The following is a 17,839-nucleotide window of genomic DNA, read 5'->3' as shown; positions in this document are numbered from 1 at the left end:
ACTTCCAAAACGAAGCGGGGCGGTCGGGTAGCCTAGTGGTTAAAGCGTTCGCTCTTCACGCCGAAGACCCGGGTTCGATTCCCGACATGGGTACAATGTGTGAAGCCGTGATATTGCTGGAATATTGCTAAAAGCGGCGTAAAACCATAATCACTCCAAAACAAAGCTATGGTGACTAATGGTCTCAGGGTATTTAATAATATCCCTGGCTTTGCAAATCGAAGATATATTGAATATGTTAATTTGACTATTTTACACGCAGCTCGTGTAAATCCTACGAAGATATTCATTTTTCAGATGTTTATTTTTTTTAATCTAAATAAATAAGAATTTAAGAGTTTTATCCTACATCGAACTTTTCAACTTTTCCTAGCACGGGACTATATTAGCACAGGGCCACGGATAGCAGCCATACTATACTGACTGTACTGATTACATTAAAAAAATGGGATGGAAACATTGTTCGGTTTTCGATCAGCGGAGGTGTCCTCCCTTCTCTTTTTTTAATGTAATCAGTACAGTCAGTATAGTATGGCTATCCGTTGTCCTGTGTATATTAGCATCGATATAAACAGTGAATCGCTTGATGACGTACACGACAGGTTATACGAGCGTGGAATACCCCGATACATAGTATACTGGAACAGATGTGTTGGCTGTGCCTCATCGATCCCAGGAGCCTCAGTGACATAAACATGAACTTTTACCTTTGACCCAGATACGCGGAACCGAACACACGTCATTGTTTATCCCGCGGTTTCTCTTCTCAAAGATGACAACAGGCTTTTCAAGGTAACTATCATACATACAAAAACACTCTATATGCTTGTCGATGTAAATACCATCATTTTCCACCTATATCATACCGATTTTCTCAAAACTGGCGCGTACAACACTGTAGATTGTTCTCGGCGGTGAGGGAACGAGGTCACACTGTACCGTAATGTTTCCATTAAAGGTTCTGTTTATGTTTGTTTTGCGTATTTCTCGTTTAACTCAGCAATATTCCATCTATATGACGGCGGTCTGTAAGTATTGGAATCATTTAGATAAGCACCCAATGTTATATACGACAGGGATTAATTCCAAGACGGAAGTGTCCGCTCCCCAGTGCGAAATATATGTTACAGTCAATGTGTACAATGACTGAAATTGTCACTTAGGCAATTTAAAAAAAGCTTAAATAGTTCAGTCATTTTATATCAAGTTTCCATTTATTTATCATGTAGGCAATTTACAAAAAGCTTAAATAGTTAAGTCATTTTATATCACGTTTCCATTTATTTATCATGAAGGAAATTTACAAAAAGCTGAAATAGTTCAGCCATTTTATATCAAGTTTCCATTTATTTATCATGATAACGAATTCTAAACATTTTGATGCTTAAGTTCATAACCATGTGACTAAAATTCATAGGATAAAAAGAGTGAGTATGGTTTAACGCCGCTGTTAGCAATATTCCAGCAATATCACGGCGGGGGACACCAGAAATGGACTTCACACATTGTACCTATGTGGGGAATCGAACCCGATTCTTAGTTGTGACGAGCGGACGCTTTAACCACGAGGCTACCCCACCGCCCCAGGATTAAAAGAAAACCGACGTCAATGTATATATAATTTATTTTATTCTAATCTTATCATAATAAGTCGATGATGTCTTTGAGCCGTTTTGACCTTCTTAGCAATGTTTGGTCAGTCTGTCATATAATTGGACTTATTTTTCAGTCAATTTGTAAAATGACAGAAATATTTAGGCAGTTTGTAAATTGCATAAGTGAATCACATTTTACACATTGACTGTAACATATATATATATATATTTAAAATCTGCCCTCAGTCAAGATAGTTCATGCTATTAATTTAAGACATAGCCTATATCAAGTGTCGATCCATATTTTGTGTGCACCGTCAAACTGACCCAATAGTAAATTTATGGTTGGCAGAATGTTAACAGCGTTCCCGGAATGGAATATTGCTGAGTGCGGCGTTAAACAACAAACCAACCAACCGATCGGATCTTCAAGGGCCGGTACACATCAGAAGCATCTCTTCTTTACGTACATACGTCTCTATGTTTCTATGGGGGCGGTCGGGTAGCCTAGTGGATAAAGCGTTCGCTCGTCACGCCGAAGACCCGGGTTCGATTCCCGACATGGGTACAATGTGTGAACCCCATTTCTGGTGTCCCCCGCCGTGATATTGCTGGAATATTGCTAAAAGCGGCGTAAAACCATACTCACTCACACACTCACTATGTTTCTATGGTTCGCGTTTCTCTCGGCGGGGAGTATATAATACAATGATACAGTAATACGATTTCCCTTGAAATGGGCTTTCTTTAGCGTGTCATACAGTTTTTCAATGTTGGATATCTCGCAAACTCTATCTTATCCATGTTGACATCGCCAACCCAACATTGAGGCTGGCTTGTACTCGCATTCTGATTGGTCCTCTAGACAGAGTTGTGTAGCAAATCAAATCGGCCGAAGGAAATCAAGGGCCGATAATTTGGGATCGCGAGAACCATGGGTTGGATCCAGGGGTTACAGTAGGTAACCCGAAATACGGGCCATGGAGATATAGAGGATGTTTCCAAACATGATGGGAGTAAACCATTAGCTGTAGCTGAGGCCCATTTTATAGTGCTAGCCTACTGAGATACCATGCCGCAGTATAACATGAATATCCAACTCAGACACAGTATATACTGACCCCGTGCCGACCAGTCCTTGTTTTAGCCAGGCAGGATAACAACAAGTACCATCTTTTAACTTATTTTGGTATTACGCGGAAGGGAATCGAACCCAGTGACCTGTAAAGAATCGAATATAGACCGGTCAAACCAGTGATCGGGATATGATGACACCAAGTCCCCGAGCGTGCTGGCCAGGGGATGACATTCACGTTGTTTTGTTGAAGAGAATCCTGAACAAGTCGAGCAATATGAGGCCGGGCGTTGTCATGTTGAAAGGTAATGCCTAGGCTATGACGACGCAAAAACTGTAGAACAGGGCCGATGATCTCGTCGCGGTAGCGCTGTCCATTGAGATTTCCCTCTACCACTATCAAACGGGTCCTCTGTCTTGCTGTAATCCCACCCCATACCATAACGCTGCCGCCCCCGAACCGATCTTCTCCCATGACACAATGATTGGCGTAACGTTCACCTCGACGTCGGTACACTCAAATCCGTCCATCGTAGTGGCTGAGGTGAAAACGAGACTCGTCAGTGAATAGAACTTGTCCCCACTGCATGGCCGTCCAGCGTTGACGCTGTCTGCACCACTGTAGACGTGCTGAGGCGGCGACGTACGGTTTGTGAAGATATTCGTTGAAGGCCAGGGATGCTTCTCGCAGTCACTGTTGCTGGCTGGAATCGATTTCGTAGGTGTGTTGTTCAAATCCAGTTGTCTTGTCGATTATTGGTTACGCGCGGCCTGCCACTCAGAGGATGGTCTATGACTGCATTCGTCTGTTGCCAACGTTGCCATAAACACCAAATGGTGTTTCTGTGGACGTTATATTGTCTTGCACATCACGTTGACTCGATCCTGCTTCAAGCATACCAATGGCACGCAGACGCTCATTTTCGGACAGGCGGGGCATTTCGTAATGTTGAATAATCGCGTAATTTTGTTGTTTTTCTGAGTGGTTGTTGTCAGCACGATGCTAAACAATGCATATGGAATCCCGTTAACGCACGTTTTTATATCCATTCTTGGGTAGTGAAATGCATGGGGTTTGCACAAAACTTTGCATGGAATGCATGTTTATCTGTAGCAGTTGCGTATTTGTGACTTGATTCCATACATGTACTACAGTATTGAAAACCAAACTTTACTTGTTTGAAAAATACACAAAATATACACAAATTATTGGTGTCACAGGAGCCTTTGTAGTTGAGTATACATACATACATACATACATACATACATACATACATACATACATACATACATATGTATACTCAACTACAAAAGTTCCTGTGACACCAATATTTTGTGTATTTTTCAAACAAGTATATATATATATATATATATATATATACTTGTTTGAAAAATACATTGTGATTTTGAGACTATTTAAACCTATGAAAATACTTAATAATAACAACGTTTAGCTATTTAGTCAAATACTATAGTCACATGTCATGTAAATGTGGTTGAGTGGTCTAATAAAGTCTATATATTTCCATGCGTGTGAGCTTACAATCTTCTATATTTCAGAATTATTAAACAGCTTGGATATGAAAGAACCTTCCCGGCGCCTAACTGTGGACGAGTTATCGTTCCTGGCCTGCCCTACACAGCCTTTGACGGGCACTGTGAGTCAGTATATTTGTCGTTAGGGTTGGAACTAATAGAAGTGTGTCAGCAAAACCTCCAGGAAGAATGTGTCTATTGTCGTATGCACTGTATGGTACAATATATAATTTTCTAATAGGAATCGTAACAAAATGTGATATGACTGCGTGGCTTTCCTCACACTTCAGACCGCCTCCGTGGTCTAGTTGTAGAGTGTCCGCCCGGAGAGCGGAAGGTCTGGGGTTCGAGTCGTACCAAAATAAGTTAAAAGATGGTACTTGTTGTTACCCTGTCTGGAGCTCGGCATTATTGGGCTAAAACAAGGGCTGGTCGGCTCGGAGTCAGTATCCAGTGTCTGAGTGGGATATTCATGTTAAACTGCGACATTCTATCTCAGTGGGCTAGCACTACAAATTGGCACCAGTCCGGACAAGCAGCCACAAACACACACGTGCATGCACGTCGCTATATAAGTGCAATAATCTTGGAAGCGACGTTAAACCACATTTCACCTCACTTCTACACACTTCAAACTGACACGTCGTGATGTAACTGAAGTCATGCTTAAAGTGGCGTTGAACCATACTCAAATATCGATTATCCACAAGCCTCAACTATATATACTGTAGTAGTTCATTATATTGATAATCGCAGCGTTCGTTCGCTCGTTGTCTAGTGGATAGAGGTTCGATCCCCAGCGCGTCATACCTGAACACGTCAATAAATTGTACTTGTTGTTACCAGGTCTGGCGCTCGACATATGGGGATAAATCAAGTCAGTATACTATGTCAGACTTCCACGTCAAACTATCTCAGTGGTATCTCAGTGGGCTATCACATAAAACCGGCATTAGACTGGACTAGTACAAGCAACCACACGCACGGACACACACGCGCGCGCAGGCACACACGCAGGCACACACACAAGTGCATGCATGTCACTATAATAAATAATAAAAGATCGAGACCCTATTTCATCTTCACCTCTCTATTCACAGCGTTCCCGCAGCCGTGGAGCGTGGTGAACCTGATGGACTCCACACAAACCTGTCTCCTACAACCAGCTGACGGCAGGGACTCCATGCTCGGCCTGTATAAACTCCAGAAATATCATTCATTTATCGTCACTTCAAAGGCGGACTTTCACGAAAAACTGTATGATGAGGATGTCGTGAAGGCTCCTCTGTGTCTCGAGGGCAACATCAACAACGTCGGGAGGAGCACGTTCGTCATGGAGACAGCAATGAAGGCGGGAGACATTCCATTGGCACGAGTTAGAAGTCAGATAATACTACTAGATACCACGTTTCGAAAGCCGATTGAGATTCCCCAGGAGTGGAAGAATACATACGGGCACCTGTGTGGAACCGGCGAGCCAATGAGATTCCACGCTCTGGAGAGGCCGTCTGACCAATCACGTGTAAGCAAGGTGTCAGTAGGGGAAGTCCCTTACAGTGATACGGACGCTTACTTCCATCTGAATTTTACAAACTATTTGAAATATTGTTGTGATGGTTTAGTTAAAAGGGAGAAAAGTCAAACTAACGCGGGTTCTGCTCTGCGACCGTTAAAACTCAAATCCGCTTTCATGTGGTACAGAAAAGAATGTAACTGTGGGGATGACCTTGAACTTGAGTTGTGGGAAGACGAAAAGGAACCAGACGGTATTTGTGTGGATATGTTGAGAAATGGGGAAAGTGTGTTTCAGTGCTTACTGGAGCTGTACAAGACTAAGCGGGTAAGCAGCTCACTGTGATGAACCAGATTTGGTTAAGTTGGATCAAATGTAATCAGTGTTAATAACTGTCATAAGAATCGGTTTTGTAATTTATCAATAAAGTAAAAAATACATTTGTGAAAACGGACCAGCCGATTTAAACCAAACGGCCAATAATGTCGGAAGTAGGTTTGCTGATTATTTTTTATGATTCTTATTGATCCCGTCGCACAGGCAATATTTCATCTATACAGCGTTGGTTGACCTGTTGATTCACGTCGCACGGGCAATGTTTCATCCATACAGCGTTGGTTGACCTGTTGATTCACGTGCACAGGCAATGTTTCATCTATACAGCGTTGGTTGACCTGTTGATTCACGTCGCACAGGCAATGTTTCATCCACACAGCGACTGGTTCACCCCACCTGTTGATTCACGTCGCACGGGCAATGTTTCATCCACACAGCGACTGGTTGATTCACGTCCCTTGGTCCGATTTCTGAGAGTTCATTTTGAAAAGAATTATCTGACAAAGCATAAAGCAAAACTGCAGCTATGCGACGACTGTCTGTCATTAATCCGGGTTAGAATTGGTCTTTAGCAACCCATGCTTGTAAGAGGCGAGTAACAGAATCGGATGGTCAGGCTCGCTGACTTCGTTGATGCATGTCTGGTATCCCAATAGCGTAGGTTGATGCTCCTGATGTCAATCACTGGTTAGTCTGGCCCAGACTCGATTATGTACAGACCGCTCTAAACAATAAACAACAAGGGTCAGAAGATGTTGTTGGGGATCCAGTGATTGACATCCTGAGCATCGATCCACGCAATTGGAATACGATGACATGCATCAACCAAGACAGCAAACCTGACCACCCGCCTCTTACGACAAGCATAGTCGCCTTTTACGTGAAGCATGGGTTGCTGAAGACCTATTCTAACCACGATCATTATAGTAATGAGGTTACACTGTTTTAACTGTTTAATTGTAATTTCAAAACAAATAACACTGAAATTGGTTTTATGATCTCTATTACTTTAACCAATCATATTGTCCGTACCATTTTGGTGAACTCCGAAAATAAGCGGATTCGAACTCGCACGCGGTGGATCAAGGCATCCAAGGGACGTTACCCTTCATTTTATATTTTGGTCGTTACTGCCTACACAATTATCACATAATTACTAGAGAATTCTGTAGTGTCACTGGTTGGTTGGTTGGTTTGTTGTTTAACGCCGCACGCATCAATATTCCAGCTTTATGACGGCGGTCTGTAAATAATCGAGTCTGGACCAGAAAATCCAGTGATTAATATCATGAGCATCGACCCACGCAATTCGGATCGATGACATGCATCAACCAAGTCAGCGACCCTGAACACCCGATCCCGTTAGTCGCCTTTTACGACAAGCATAGTCACCTTTTACGGCAAGCATGGGTTGCTGAAGACCTATTCTACCCCGGAATCTTCACGGGTCAGTGTCACTGGCTGAGCATGTCAATTGTACATGTTTCTTAATATACCCATGGTGTTTTAATAATAAACCTTTATTTCATATTGACACGCAATACGATGTGCTTTCGTCAATGTTCCCACATATGGTTAACGGCAACACCTGTATACAGAATGCATTAGCCTTGAGCCCCGAATCAACAACTTATCATTTAGCCAGGGATCTATACAAACGCAGGTATACAATGACAAGAATTCAGTTTCTGTTGACTAAGATTCTATTGTCTGTGACTGCGTTCATAAGAAACGAACAAATAGGTAGATCCTACCACAGAAAACAACGTAACATAAAACTACCCTAAGGTGCATAACAGATATCACTCAGCCGAGACGTGTTTGTTTCTGGCTGACATGCCATTCAGTCTCAGTCACCTGAGGGTTCCTTCCTCATTGAGAACAATGAACCATAACCGCTCTAGTACAGATGATGTATTGATTATGTTACCATGGTTACATGATGCGGCAATGACAACTTAAGGACGGTGTCCTTCGAGGCCTGATGATGTGATGTGATGTATACACGTCAGTTGTATGTTGAGAAACTCCGGTAGACCTCGTATCGCCTGGGGTACCTGCACGGGAATACCTGTTAAATATACAGGTGTGCGTATATTCTCATAGCTTGTTTTCATCAGGTAGGTTTTGTTAGTTAATACTTCTAGGTTTTTGTATTTGTAAAGATAGTATGAACGATATTTTTTTACATCATTTTGATATACGGGTAGATATGTTTGTGTGGTGAAGGAGAGAGGTATGATGTTCACAGTGCCACCCATTAACATCTCGAGTGTGTCCATACGGTGAGGTCAAAATGTAAACAAATATTGGCTTATATATATGACGACGAGATAGGAGCGTGTCTCATCTCGTATGTTTTGTTTACCTATAAATCGTAAATTCATGTCTCAGCCAATTTTATAACGTTGTAAACCGCGCTATCCTTATTAAAGCGAACACGCCCATGGGGGCTCTCAGAGACGCTGGGGCGATCCTCCTTCCGCTAGTACTGACAGGAGTCAAGGATCAACATGGAGGCCACAGAGCAAGGTAAAACGGACGAAGATAAAAAGAAAGGCTTGGAAAGGAAATTTGTGGACAATATTACTATTGAGAAGCTTGGACGGGCTCTTCCCCCGCGAAACGGCATCCGAGCCAGCGAAATGAAGGAGGACCCACGTGGAAACCGGTTCCCCAAATACAGAGGGTAGGATATTGGTTATCGATTAGCGCTGATTTGTTATCGATTAGTGTAATATGTTATCATTATTGTGTTGATATTAGCCTCTCCCCGAAAGTTGCTGGACAGGGGGATTAACTGTCAGTGTCAGGATCATTATAGGTTTGTTTAGTAGCCACAGTAACATTAGTAACAGCAGCAGAAGTAGTAGTAGTAGTAGTAAAAGTAACTAGTAGTAGTAGTATAGTGGTGGTGGTTATGGTAGTGGAAGTAGTAATTGTAGGAGTACCAGTACATACATCCACGTCAGAGTAGTCGTAGCACGATCAGTAGTGATTGTAGCAGCAGCAGCAGTAGTAGTTGCAGCAGCAGCAGTAGTGGTTGTAGCAGCAGCAGTAGTGGTTGTAGCAGCAGCAGTAGTGGTTGTAGCAGCAGCAGTAGTTGTAGCAGCAGCAGTAGTGGTTGTAGTAGTGGTTGTAGCAGCAGCAGTAGTGGTTGTAGCAGCAGCAGTAGTGGTTGTAGCAGCAGCAGTAGTTGTAGCAGTAGTGGTTGTAGCAGCAGCAGTAGTGGTTGTAGTAGTGGTTGTAGCAGCAGCAGTAGTGGTTGTAGCAGCAGCAGTAGTGGTTGTAGCAGCAGTAGTAGTGGTTGTAGCAGCAGCAGTAGTGGTTGTAGCAGCAGCAGTAGTGGTTGTAGCAGCAGTAGTAGTGGTTGTAGCAGCAGCAGTAGTGGTTGTAGCAGCAGCAGTAGTGGTTGTAGCAGCAGTAGCAGTAGTTGTAGCAGCAGCAGTAGTGGTTGTAGCAGCAGCAGTAGTGGTTGTAGCAGCAGCAGTAGTGGTTGTAGCAGTAGTTGTTGTAGCAGCAGCAGTAGTGGTTGTAGCAGTAGTTGTTGTAGCAGCAGTAGTAGCGGTTGCAGCAGCAGCAGTAGTGGTTGTAGCAGTAGTTGTTGTAGCAGCAGCAGTAGTGGTTGTAGCAGTAGTTGTTGTAGCAGCAGCAGTAGCGGTTGTAGCAGCAGTAGTTGTAGCAGTAGTGGTAGCAGCAGCAGTTGTAGCAGTAGCGGTTTTAGCAGCAGTAGTAGTGGTTGCAGTAGCAGCAGTAGTGGTTGTAGCAGTAGCGGTTGTAGCAGCAGCAGTAGTGGTTGTAGCAGTAGTGGTTGTAGCAGCAGTAGTAGTGGTTGCAGCAGCAGCAGTAGTGGTTGTAGCAGTAGTTGTAGCAGCAGCAGTAGTGGTTGTAGCAGTAGTTGTTGTAGCAGCAGCAGTAGCGGTTGTAGCAGCAGTAGTTGTAGCAGTAGTGGTAGCAGCAGCAGTTGTAGCAGTAGCGGTTTTAGCAGCAGTAGTAGTGGTTGCAGCAGCAGCAGTAGTGGTTGTAGCAGCAGTAGTAGTTGTAGCAGTAGTAGTGGTAGCAGCAGTAGTTGTAGCAGTAGTGGTTTTAGCAGCAGTAGCAGTGGTTGTAGCAGCAGTAGTTGTAGTAGCGGTAATGGTTGTAGTAGCAGCAGTAGTGGTAGCAACAGCAGTAGCAGCAGCAGTAGTGGTTGTAGCAGCAGTAGTGGTTTTAGCAGCAGTAGCAGTGGTTGTAGCAGCAGCAGCAGTAGTTGTAGCAGTAGTGGTAGCAGCAGCAACAGTAGTTGTAGTAGCAGTAATGGTTGTAGCAGCAGCAGTAGTGGTAGCAACAGCAGTAGCAGCAGTAGCAGAAGCAGCAGCAGTAGTGGTTGTAGCAGCAGTAATAGTGGTTGTAGCAGATGCAGTAGTTGTAGCAGTAGTGGTTAACCAAACGTTATAAAATAGAACTAATCACTGTAAAATACAACAAATTTACAACACAGCCAACCAATGTTGTCTTCAACCACTGTAAAGAAAAAAATATGATTGGCCACACCATTCCCCAAGACAATCTTGAATATAATTCCCAACTAGATAACCGTTGCTAGTGCAAATACTACCCTCTCACTAGAACGTTTCTCAATGAGTCAATACATAGTATCAATTGACATCGACAAGGAGGCCTATATTTATCACCTGTAGTCGCAATATGATTATCGACAGCAAACATGTCCTGAAACTAAACACCGACCACATCAGCAATCACACGAAAAACGGAAACGTACGCAAACAATCATGTCACGTGACACCGCCTCGGGGAATCGGTTGTCCCCGCGAGATCAGAGATGTTCAACATTTCTAGCTGCATGCATGATTGGCGCGTCTTAGGTTGCCTAATGGATAACTGCTGCAGTCAATATTTATTGTATGTCCTTTGTGTCTGCGGACATTACACTGAGTGGTTATGGTTATTACGTCGCGTTAAGTAATATTCCCGCGTATGACGGCGGGGGGTACCGAGGATATTGGCTATATTCATTATGCCCTGGGGGAATCGAACTAAGGTGTTTGGTGTGACACGTGGCTACCCCGCAGAACACTGCATTACCCATCACTATTGCAAACTGTAATACAGTAAACTACGGTTATAACGAACACGCTTATAACGAACTGACGGATATAACGAACTAACTTTTTAGTCCCGACTATTTGCTGTATATATGCTTATAACGAACTACGGTTATAACGAACTAAAAAGAGTAGTCCCTTTGAGTTCGTTATAACCGTACTTTACTGTATGTTTAGATTAATATTCACTAGACAACTCTGAAAAAAGTTACAAATGGAGACAATCTCATTGCAAATGGAGATTACTGGTCATTTAGCCGTGCCTGGATCCGATGGTCGTGTGTTGAGGATCTGATTCTGTCCGTATATATACCAATCTATCATAGAGACTCTGAGACACAGGAACACGATGGTGACGTTTAAGCTTGTCGAAAGAGGCGACTAACGGGATCGGGTGGTCAGGCTCGCTGACTTGGTTGATGCATGTCATCGATCCCAATTGCGTGGATCGATGCTCATGATATTAATCACTGGATTGTCTGGTCCGCCGTCATATAGCTGGAATATTGTTGAATGCGGCGTAACACAACAAACCAAACCAAAACCTGTGCACCAGCACATTAGGGTGGATGAGTAGCCAAGAGGTTAAAGCGTTCGCTCGTCACGCCAAAGACCCGGGTTCAAATTCCTTCATGGGCAAAATGTGTGAAGCCCATTTCTGGTGTCCGTCCTTGTGATATTGCTGGAATATTGCTAAAAGCGGCGTAAAACCATACTCACTCACTCACTCACTCACTGCTTTACATTAATCTGACATATATTCCGTGATATCACTGAATTACTGATGAACTCGGCGTTAAACCCCCATCACTCATTGTATGCTGGTCTGTAAGATGATAAGATGTTGATGAATCATTTCCGAGTACATGCTATTTGTTTTAACGGCCATAGAAAACACTACGGATGAGTAAAACGATGATTAACGTGTACAAAATATTCCTGGGATAGTTTCCACTTTTTTATTCAATTGTTCTCTCCCAACAGCTACGTGCTTGCCATAGCCGGGGCCAACTACACGGTGATTGCGTGCGGGGTTGGCCAAGGTGAAGGTCAGGCGCTTCCACCACGTGACGTCACCTACAGACTGTACGTAAACGTCGATACAGAGAAATGGAGTTTACAGTTGAAATGTCTGATTTTCGTTTTCCAATCTGGCACTATGAAGTATCTATACCTAGTATACCTAAATATTTGAAGAAAATAATTGATAAAAGACATTTCTTGATACAGTAACGTGTATGGAAAGACTTTCAAAATGTCTCCAGCAGCTTATGCTTAGGGTAAGTGACGGCTGAAATGCATGGATTGGTTGGTCACGTTGGGGACGAGGCTGATTGCGTGTCATGTGACGTCACCTATAAACTGTACCTAAACGTCGATATTGAGAAACAAGACGGCGTGGTTTGTCTGTCTTAGACTCAATCATTAACAGGCCGCCTTGATATGGTTGGAATATTGCTGACGGTGGCTTAATACGATTGTCTAGAACGCCGTAAAAGACACCAAGAGCAGAATCGAACCCCGGCACTCAACCACTACCTATCGCCCACAAGTAGGCTTGACACTGACATCGACCATTGTGGGCGTTGGTTATCGCCTGCAGGATGTACTATACACAGTATACATAGAACACCTGTATATACATAAATCACGGATCAATAAGACTGTCGAACTGTAAGTGTAGAGGGGGAGTGGGCTTTGTGTCTGGGGCATCCACTCTACCGTCACGGGGGTTGTATTCCAATTCGGGAGAGAACTTGTTCAGTGTCAAGATTTTGTTCAGTGATCCTGATGACATATTGGTTGTTTAGGCACCTTGACGTGTAGAAGAGAACAAAGATGTGAAATTACAATCCAATGACAACCAATCATAACAGGGGGAACTCCTTGCTCAGCGCACCGTCCAGCATGGTTTAAATTAACCCATTCTATCTCATTATTGTCATCTGGAGGTGGTTCAGGTTTACGTATGATGTGAACGGCCGGGTACAGACACGAGTGGTTAAAGCCCAAGACGTGCGTACGAATCCTGGCGTTGGTACAATGTGTGAAGCCCATTCTTCGTGTTTCAAATTGTGATGCTGTCGGAATTTTTTTCAAGGGGAATGGAACCTACTCAACTCAGTCTATGTAGACATAAGGGACCGACCACTTGATATTCGGGGAGGAGAGTAGTGTGTGTGTGTGTGTGTGTGTGTGTGTGTGTGTGGATTTTGTCTGGGTCAGCTGTAAAACCATATATTCTTTTCAATAAAGGGACCTTGAAACAATGTAATTTTTGTGGCAGACAATTTCTGACGCAAATTTATTTGTTTTTTAGGATTTTCTAAGATCCCATCCCCCAGGATATGAAATGGTCAGAAACAATAAGCTGTTGGAATGATATAAGAATTGTTACTTCATTGATCCGGGGCATCGACGTGACCATATTTGGTTGTCGTAGAGGACAGCTGATCCAAATGGGCTAAGAAATTTGCCATTGATTATTATAATATCACCGGTGTGTTTGGTTGTGCACCGAAGCGATATTCTTACCAGAAGCGACAGGGGACACTTAAAGAGAGTTTCACATACTGGATTTATGAGGGAGATCGAATCCGGCTCTTACATGCCAACGTGACGAGCCAGCGCTTTAGCCGAACTAGGTTACCTAACCGCCCCTAAATGACATGATGTTGATAAATGATGTCAAAAAAATTCAAGGGCGGTAGGGTAGCCTAGTGGTTTAAGCGTTTGCTCGTCACGCCGAAGACCCGGGTTCGATTCCCGACATGGGTAAAATGTGTGAAGCCCATTTCTGGTGTCCCCCGCCGTGATATTGCTGGAATATTGCTAAAACCGTACTCACTCACTCACTCACAAAATTTCAAAAGTGAGTTTGTTTTTGTGCACACTTTGTTAATCCAAATTTGTTTACTCTATTTGCAGAAACGACAAAAACATCCTAGCGTCTCATGGCTTCCACAATGACGTCCTCAACTTCAACAAAGACCTTCGGAATAAGATAGATGTAGGTATAGTGGTACTGATCGTAGGAACAGTTACAAGTAGAGAGTGTTACTACTGAACACATAATCTGAGTTTGGGATTGGTAGTAGAAAGTCATATAAGTTCATTAATTTAATGAGTTAGTGGGTATGGTTTTACGCCGCTTTTGGCAATATTCCAGCAATACCATGGCGGAGGACACCAGAAATGGGCTCCACACATTGTACCCATGCATGTCGGGAATCGAACCCGGGTCTTCGGCGTGACGACCGAACGCTTTAACCACTAGGCTACCCTACCGCCCCCATTAATATAATGAGAACTTCAGATTCCAGCCGTGTTATCATTCCAGTATATGTACCCTGTGATAGGGGCACTGTTCAGCTGTTACACTGACAAGAACAGGGCATCCTGCCCCGACGGCGTATAGCTGCTGCTGCTGCTGCTGTCTACACCACTGTTTTGGTGGTATTTATCAAGATAGTGGAACAGACTACAAACTCTCTTAATAAAGCTACAACCCAGGACATGCTTAATGCTCATCTATTCCCGTGTTCTTTCTCATCTTAGGGACCGACCATTTGATATTCTGGAGGGAGGGTCGTGGGAGTTTGTATCAAAATTAAACTCACCTACAGCTACTTAACCAGTTATTTTCGGGGATAATGTATTGTTTTCGATAAAATTCTTTGAATATAATTTTCATTTTCGGTCGTTGACGATGTTGCAGGAGTGTGAGGCGACGTTGAAGAAGCAGATGTCGACTCTGGGGACGGCGGGTATCGTCAAGGCGTTGCTGTACAACCGGCGGTGTTACACGTACTTCAAGTGCAACATCCTCGCGGGAGTAGACCAACACGGTGCGTGCCGCCATTATACAAGTACATAGAAGGCGGGGACTCCCACGCTTGGCTCAATCGTTTTCAAACTTCGCAAGATACTTTATGCTACTATTCCACACAGACCACGAATCCCACGAATTGATAACTTTTAGGATTCGTAGTTGAATCGTTATCAGTTCGTGAAATTCTTAACTGATTCGCACATATTCGTAGTTAGTTCTTACAATTCTTGAGCTATCGGGAATACGTGGCAAAAGTTTTGAGCTGTTCAAAGTTTTGGCCACGAACTCCCGATTCAAAAATATCGTTGTTAATTCGTAACAAATTCGTAATGCATTCTTAGGCATCGTAACTGAATCGTAATCGATTCGTAGGCATTCGTAGGTATTCTTAACTCATTCGGGGATTCGTGAATTTGTGGTTTTACGACGAATCGGCTACGAATCTGTCACGAATCCCACGAATACACGCAGGTACAAAGCTCACGATCCAATCACGAATCAGCTACGATTGCCGGCAAATTGGGTATATAAGGAAATTAACATTAATTTCAGGTCATTAGCTGCTTCTAGCTTCTAAGTGTAACGAGACAACGCCATTAGACTAATCCAACGCCCCGATTAGGAAAAAAACAGTACATCGATTCATGACCTTGTAGACCCGTGAAGATCCGGGGTAGAATAGGTCTTCAGCAACCCATGCTTGCCAAAAAAAGGCGACTATGCTTGTCGTAAAAGGCGAATAACGGGATCGGGTGTCCGGCTCGCTGAGTTGGTTGATGCATGTCATCGATCCCAATTGCGTGGATCGATGCTCATGATATTAATCCCTGGATTATCTTATCCAGATTCGATTATTTACAGACCGCCGTCATTTAGCTGTAATATTTCTGAGTGCGGCGTAAAACAACAAACCAATCATGACCTTGTACCTGTGTTCATGACATTGTACCTGTGTGCATGAAATTGTACTGTGTTTAGATGGCGGCTGTTTGTACGTGTTCGACCAACTGGGCGGCTTCAAGAGAGAGGCGTTCGGCGCCGGTGGGTCGTCCTCACTCAACATGCACAGGCTGTTAGCCAGAAAGGTGAGCCCAACTTTTAACAGTATTCCAGTTATATCACGGTGTGTCACCTTGGTGTCGGAGGCAACTCCGAAGTGATGCAGGTCTTAGACGTTTACCACCCCATAACATAATGATTGGTTGGTTGGTTTATTGTCGCCGTAAACGACGACAATGCTTGTCGTAAGAGGCGACTAACGGGATCGGGTGGTCAGACTCGCTGACTTGGTTGATGCATGTCATCGATCTCAATTGCGTGGATCGATGCTCATGATGTCAATCACTGGATTGTCTGGTCCAGACTCGATTATTTACAGACCGCCGTCATATAGCTGGAATAGAACTGAGTACGGCGTTACACAACAAAAACCAAACAAACATTACGTTACCTCTAATACATCGCCTCTAATAAATCATTTCCAGGTAAACTTAAAGAACCAGCGTTCCATCCATGTGTCCCAGGACGAAAACGAGGCTGCTGACCTTGTGACCTCCGTCTTCAGTGAGGCGGAAGAACAGAGAATATTCCGCGGCCATGCTGTCGTCATTTACACCATCACCAAGACCGGCACTATGGAGCAGTTCAGGCGGGTCAAGGACTAAGGAAGGGAATATCACACTCCACTCTTTTTTATACTGTACATCATCATAGCTTTATTTACCAATATATTATTTTTATACTTATTTACCAAAACCGCAATATTAGTGTCTACATGGTTGGAAGAAAGTTCCAGAAAGGCCTTGACCTATATTCAATACCCCAACCCAAATTATTCCAATCGCACATATACCATATACATATTCAAAAGACCACACCTTTGACTAAACATGGCTATTTTGGTCCTTCGCAAATGTTGAGAAATATTAGTGTCTTGTGATTATAGCCAGGGACTTTGGTTTTGATTTTCTTTAATGGATGACAGAGGCCAATGGGAAAGGAAGGAATGGGGATCACTGTTTGAAACTGTAGCTACAGTGGGTGGGTGTGTTCCAGTTGACACTAGACACAAGATATGTCTAAAAATATAGTATTTGTGTTTGTTTTTGTTTTGTGGACACCATGACAACCCAATCCCCAACCCCAAGCTTGGACAGACACACCGATATCAGCCACAGACTGGAAACAGACTCCATTAAGATAATGGACCAAATGAAAGCCATATACTGTTGCAATATAATGTTGATTTAATATTAAAATATTCCAAAGACTGTTTTTGTGTTTTATACACATTCATCCATATATAGTACAATCAAATATCTGTTGAAAATTTATGAGCCATAAAACAAGTATTGACTTGTCAGTATATTTCCCGTCCCTTACAGTCACTTCAAATTAAAGGCGAGGAGCAAGAGGTACAGGAGAATGACTGCAAATGCCATTCCATTTATACACCCACACTAAGAAAACGCAAAGTATAATTTGGGAAATAGTTTTCCGGTTAACTGACAGAAAACAAAGAAAAATGTATGTGGTAGTGAGACCTGAAGGAATGCAACATTGCAATAATGGTGTCTGAGTTTGAATCCTCATTCACGTTGTCCTATCTTGACACAAGCATCCTTCACTAGAGTATCAAGAGTCACAATTCGCGTGTTTTCAAAATGTTTCAGTGTGGAATTTATTTGTTTGGGGGTTTGGGTTTAGGCTTGTCAGCTTGATGTGGGAGGACAACCCCAAGTGATGCAGATATTTGTAGTTGATGAGTTGGTTAATCCCTCTTTGAACAGTGGTGCACTGTCCCAATATACCATTCTGTCCCATGACAGATTACTGTAACCATGGTAA

General features: G+C 43.2%; 1 protein-coding gene across 2 annotated transcripts; it reads left to right on the top strand.

The window, feature by feature from the left end:
• The first annotated feature begins 728 nt into the window (after positions 1-728).
• On the top strand, positions 729-17,206 carry LOC139458836 (proteasome subunit beta type-1-like). 2 transcript variants are annotated; one of them, XM_071240265.1, is made up of 7 exons: positions 8,083-8,175; positions 8,491-8,744; positions 12,145-12,246; positions 14,089-14,170; positions 14,879-15,008; positions 15,971-16,077; positions 16,477-17,206. In XM_071240265.1, the coding sequence occupies exons 2-7, from the start codon at positions 8,569-8,571 to the stop codon at positions 16,654-16,656; spliced, it is 777 nt and encodes a 258-aa protein (XP_071096366.1). In that variant the 5' UTR covers positions 8,083-8,175; positions 8,491-8,568; the 3' UTR covers positions 16,657-17,206. The 2 variants fall into 2 exon arrangements, with proteins under 2 accessions (XP_071096365.1, XP_071096366.1); XM_071240264.1 differs by lacking the exons at positions 8,083-8,175; positions 12,145-12,246; positions 14,089-14,170; ... (1 more) ...; positions 15,971-16,077; positions 16,477-17,206 and adding exons at positions 729-792; positions 4,231-4,328; positions 5,307-6,046 and having other exon boundaries at positions 8,491-8,623.
• The last annotated feature ends 633 nt before the right edge of the window (positions 17,207-17,839 follow it).

Source organism: Haliotis cracherodii, unplaced genomic scaffold, assembly GCF_022045235.1.
Source record: "Haliotis cracherodii isolate W230 unplaced genomic scaffold, xgHalCrac1.p SCAF_13, whole genome shotgun sequence".
In the NCBI taxonomy this organism is placed as follows: domain Eukaryota; kingdom Metazoa; phylum Mollusca; class Gastropoda; order Lepetellida; family Haliotidae; genus Haliotis; species Haliotis cracherodii.
This window is presented reverse-complemented; position numbering and strand designations above follow the sequence as displayed.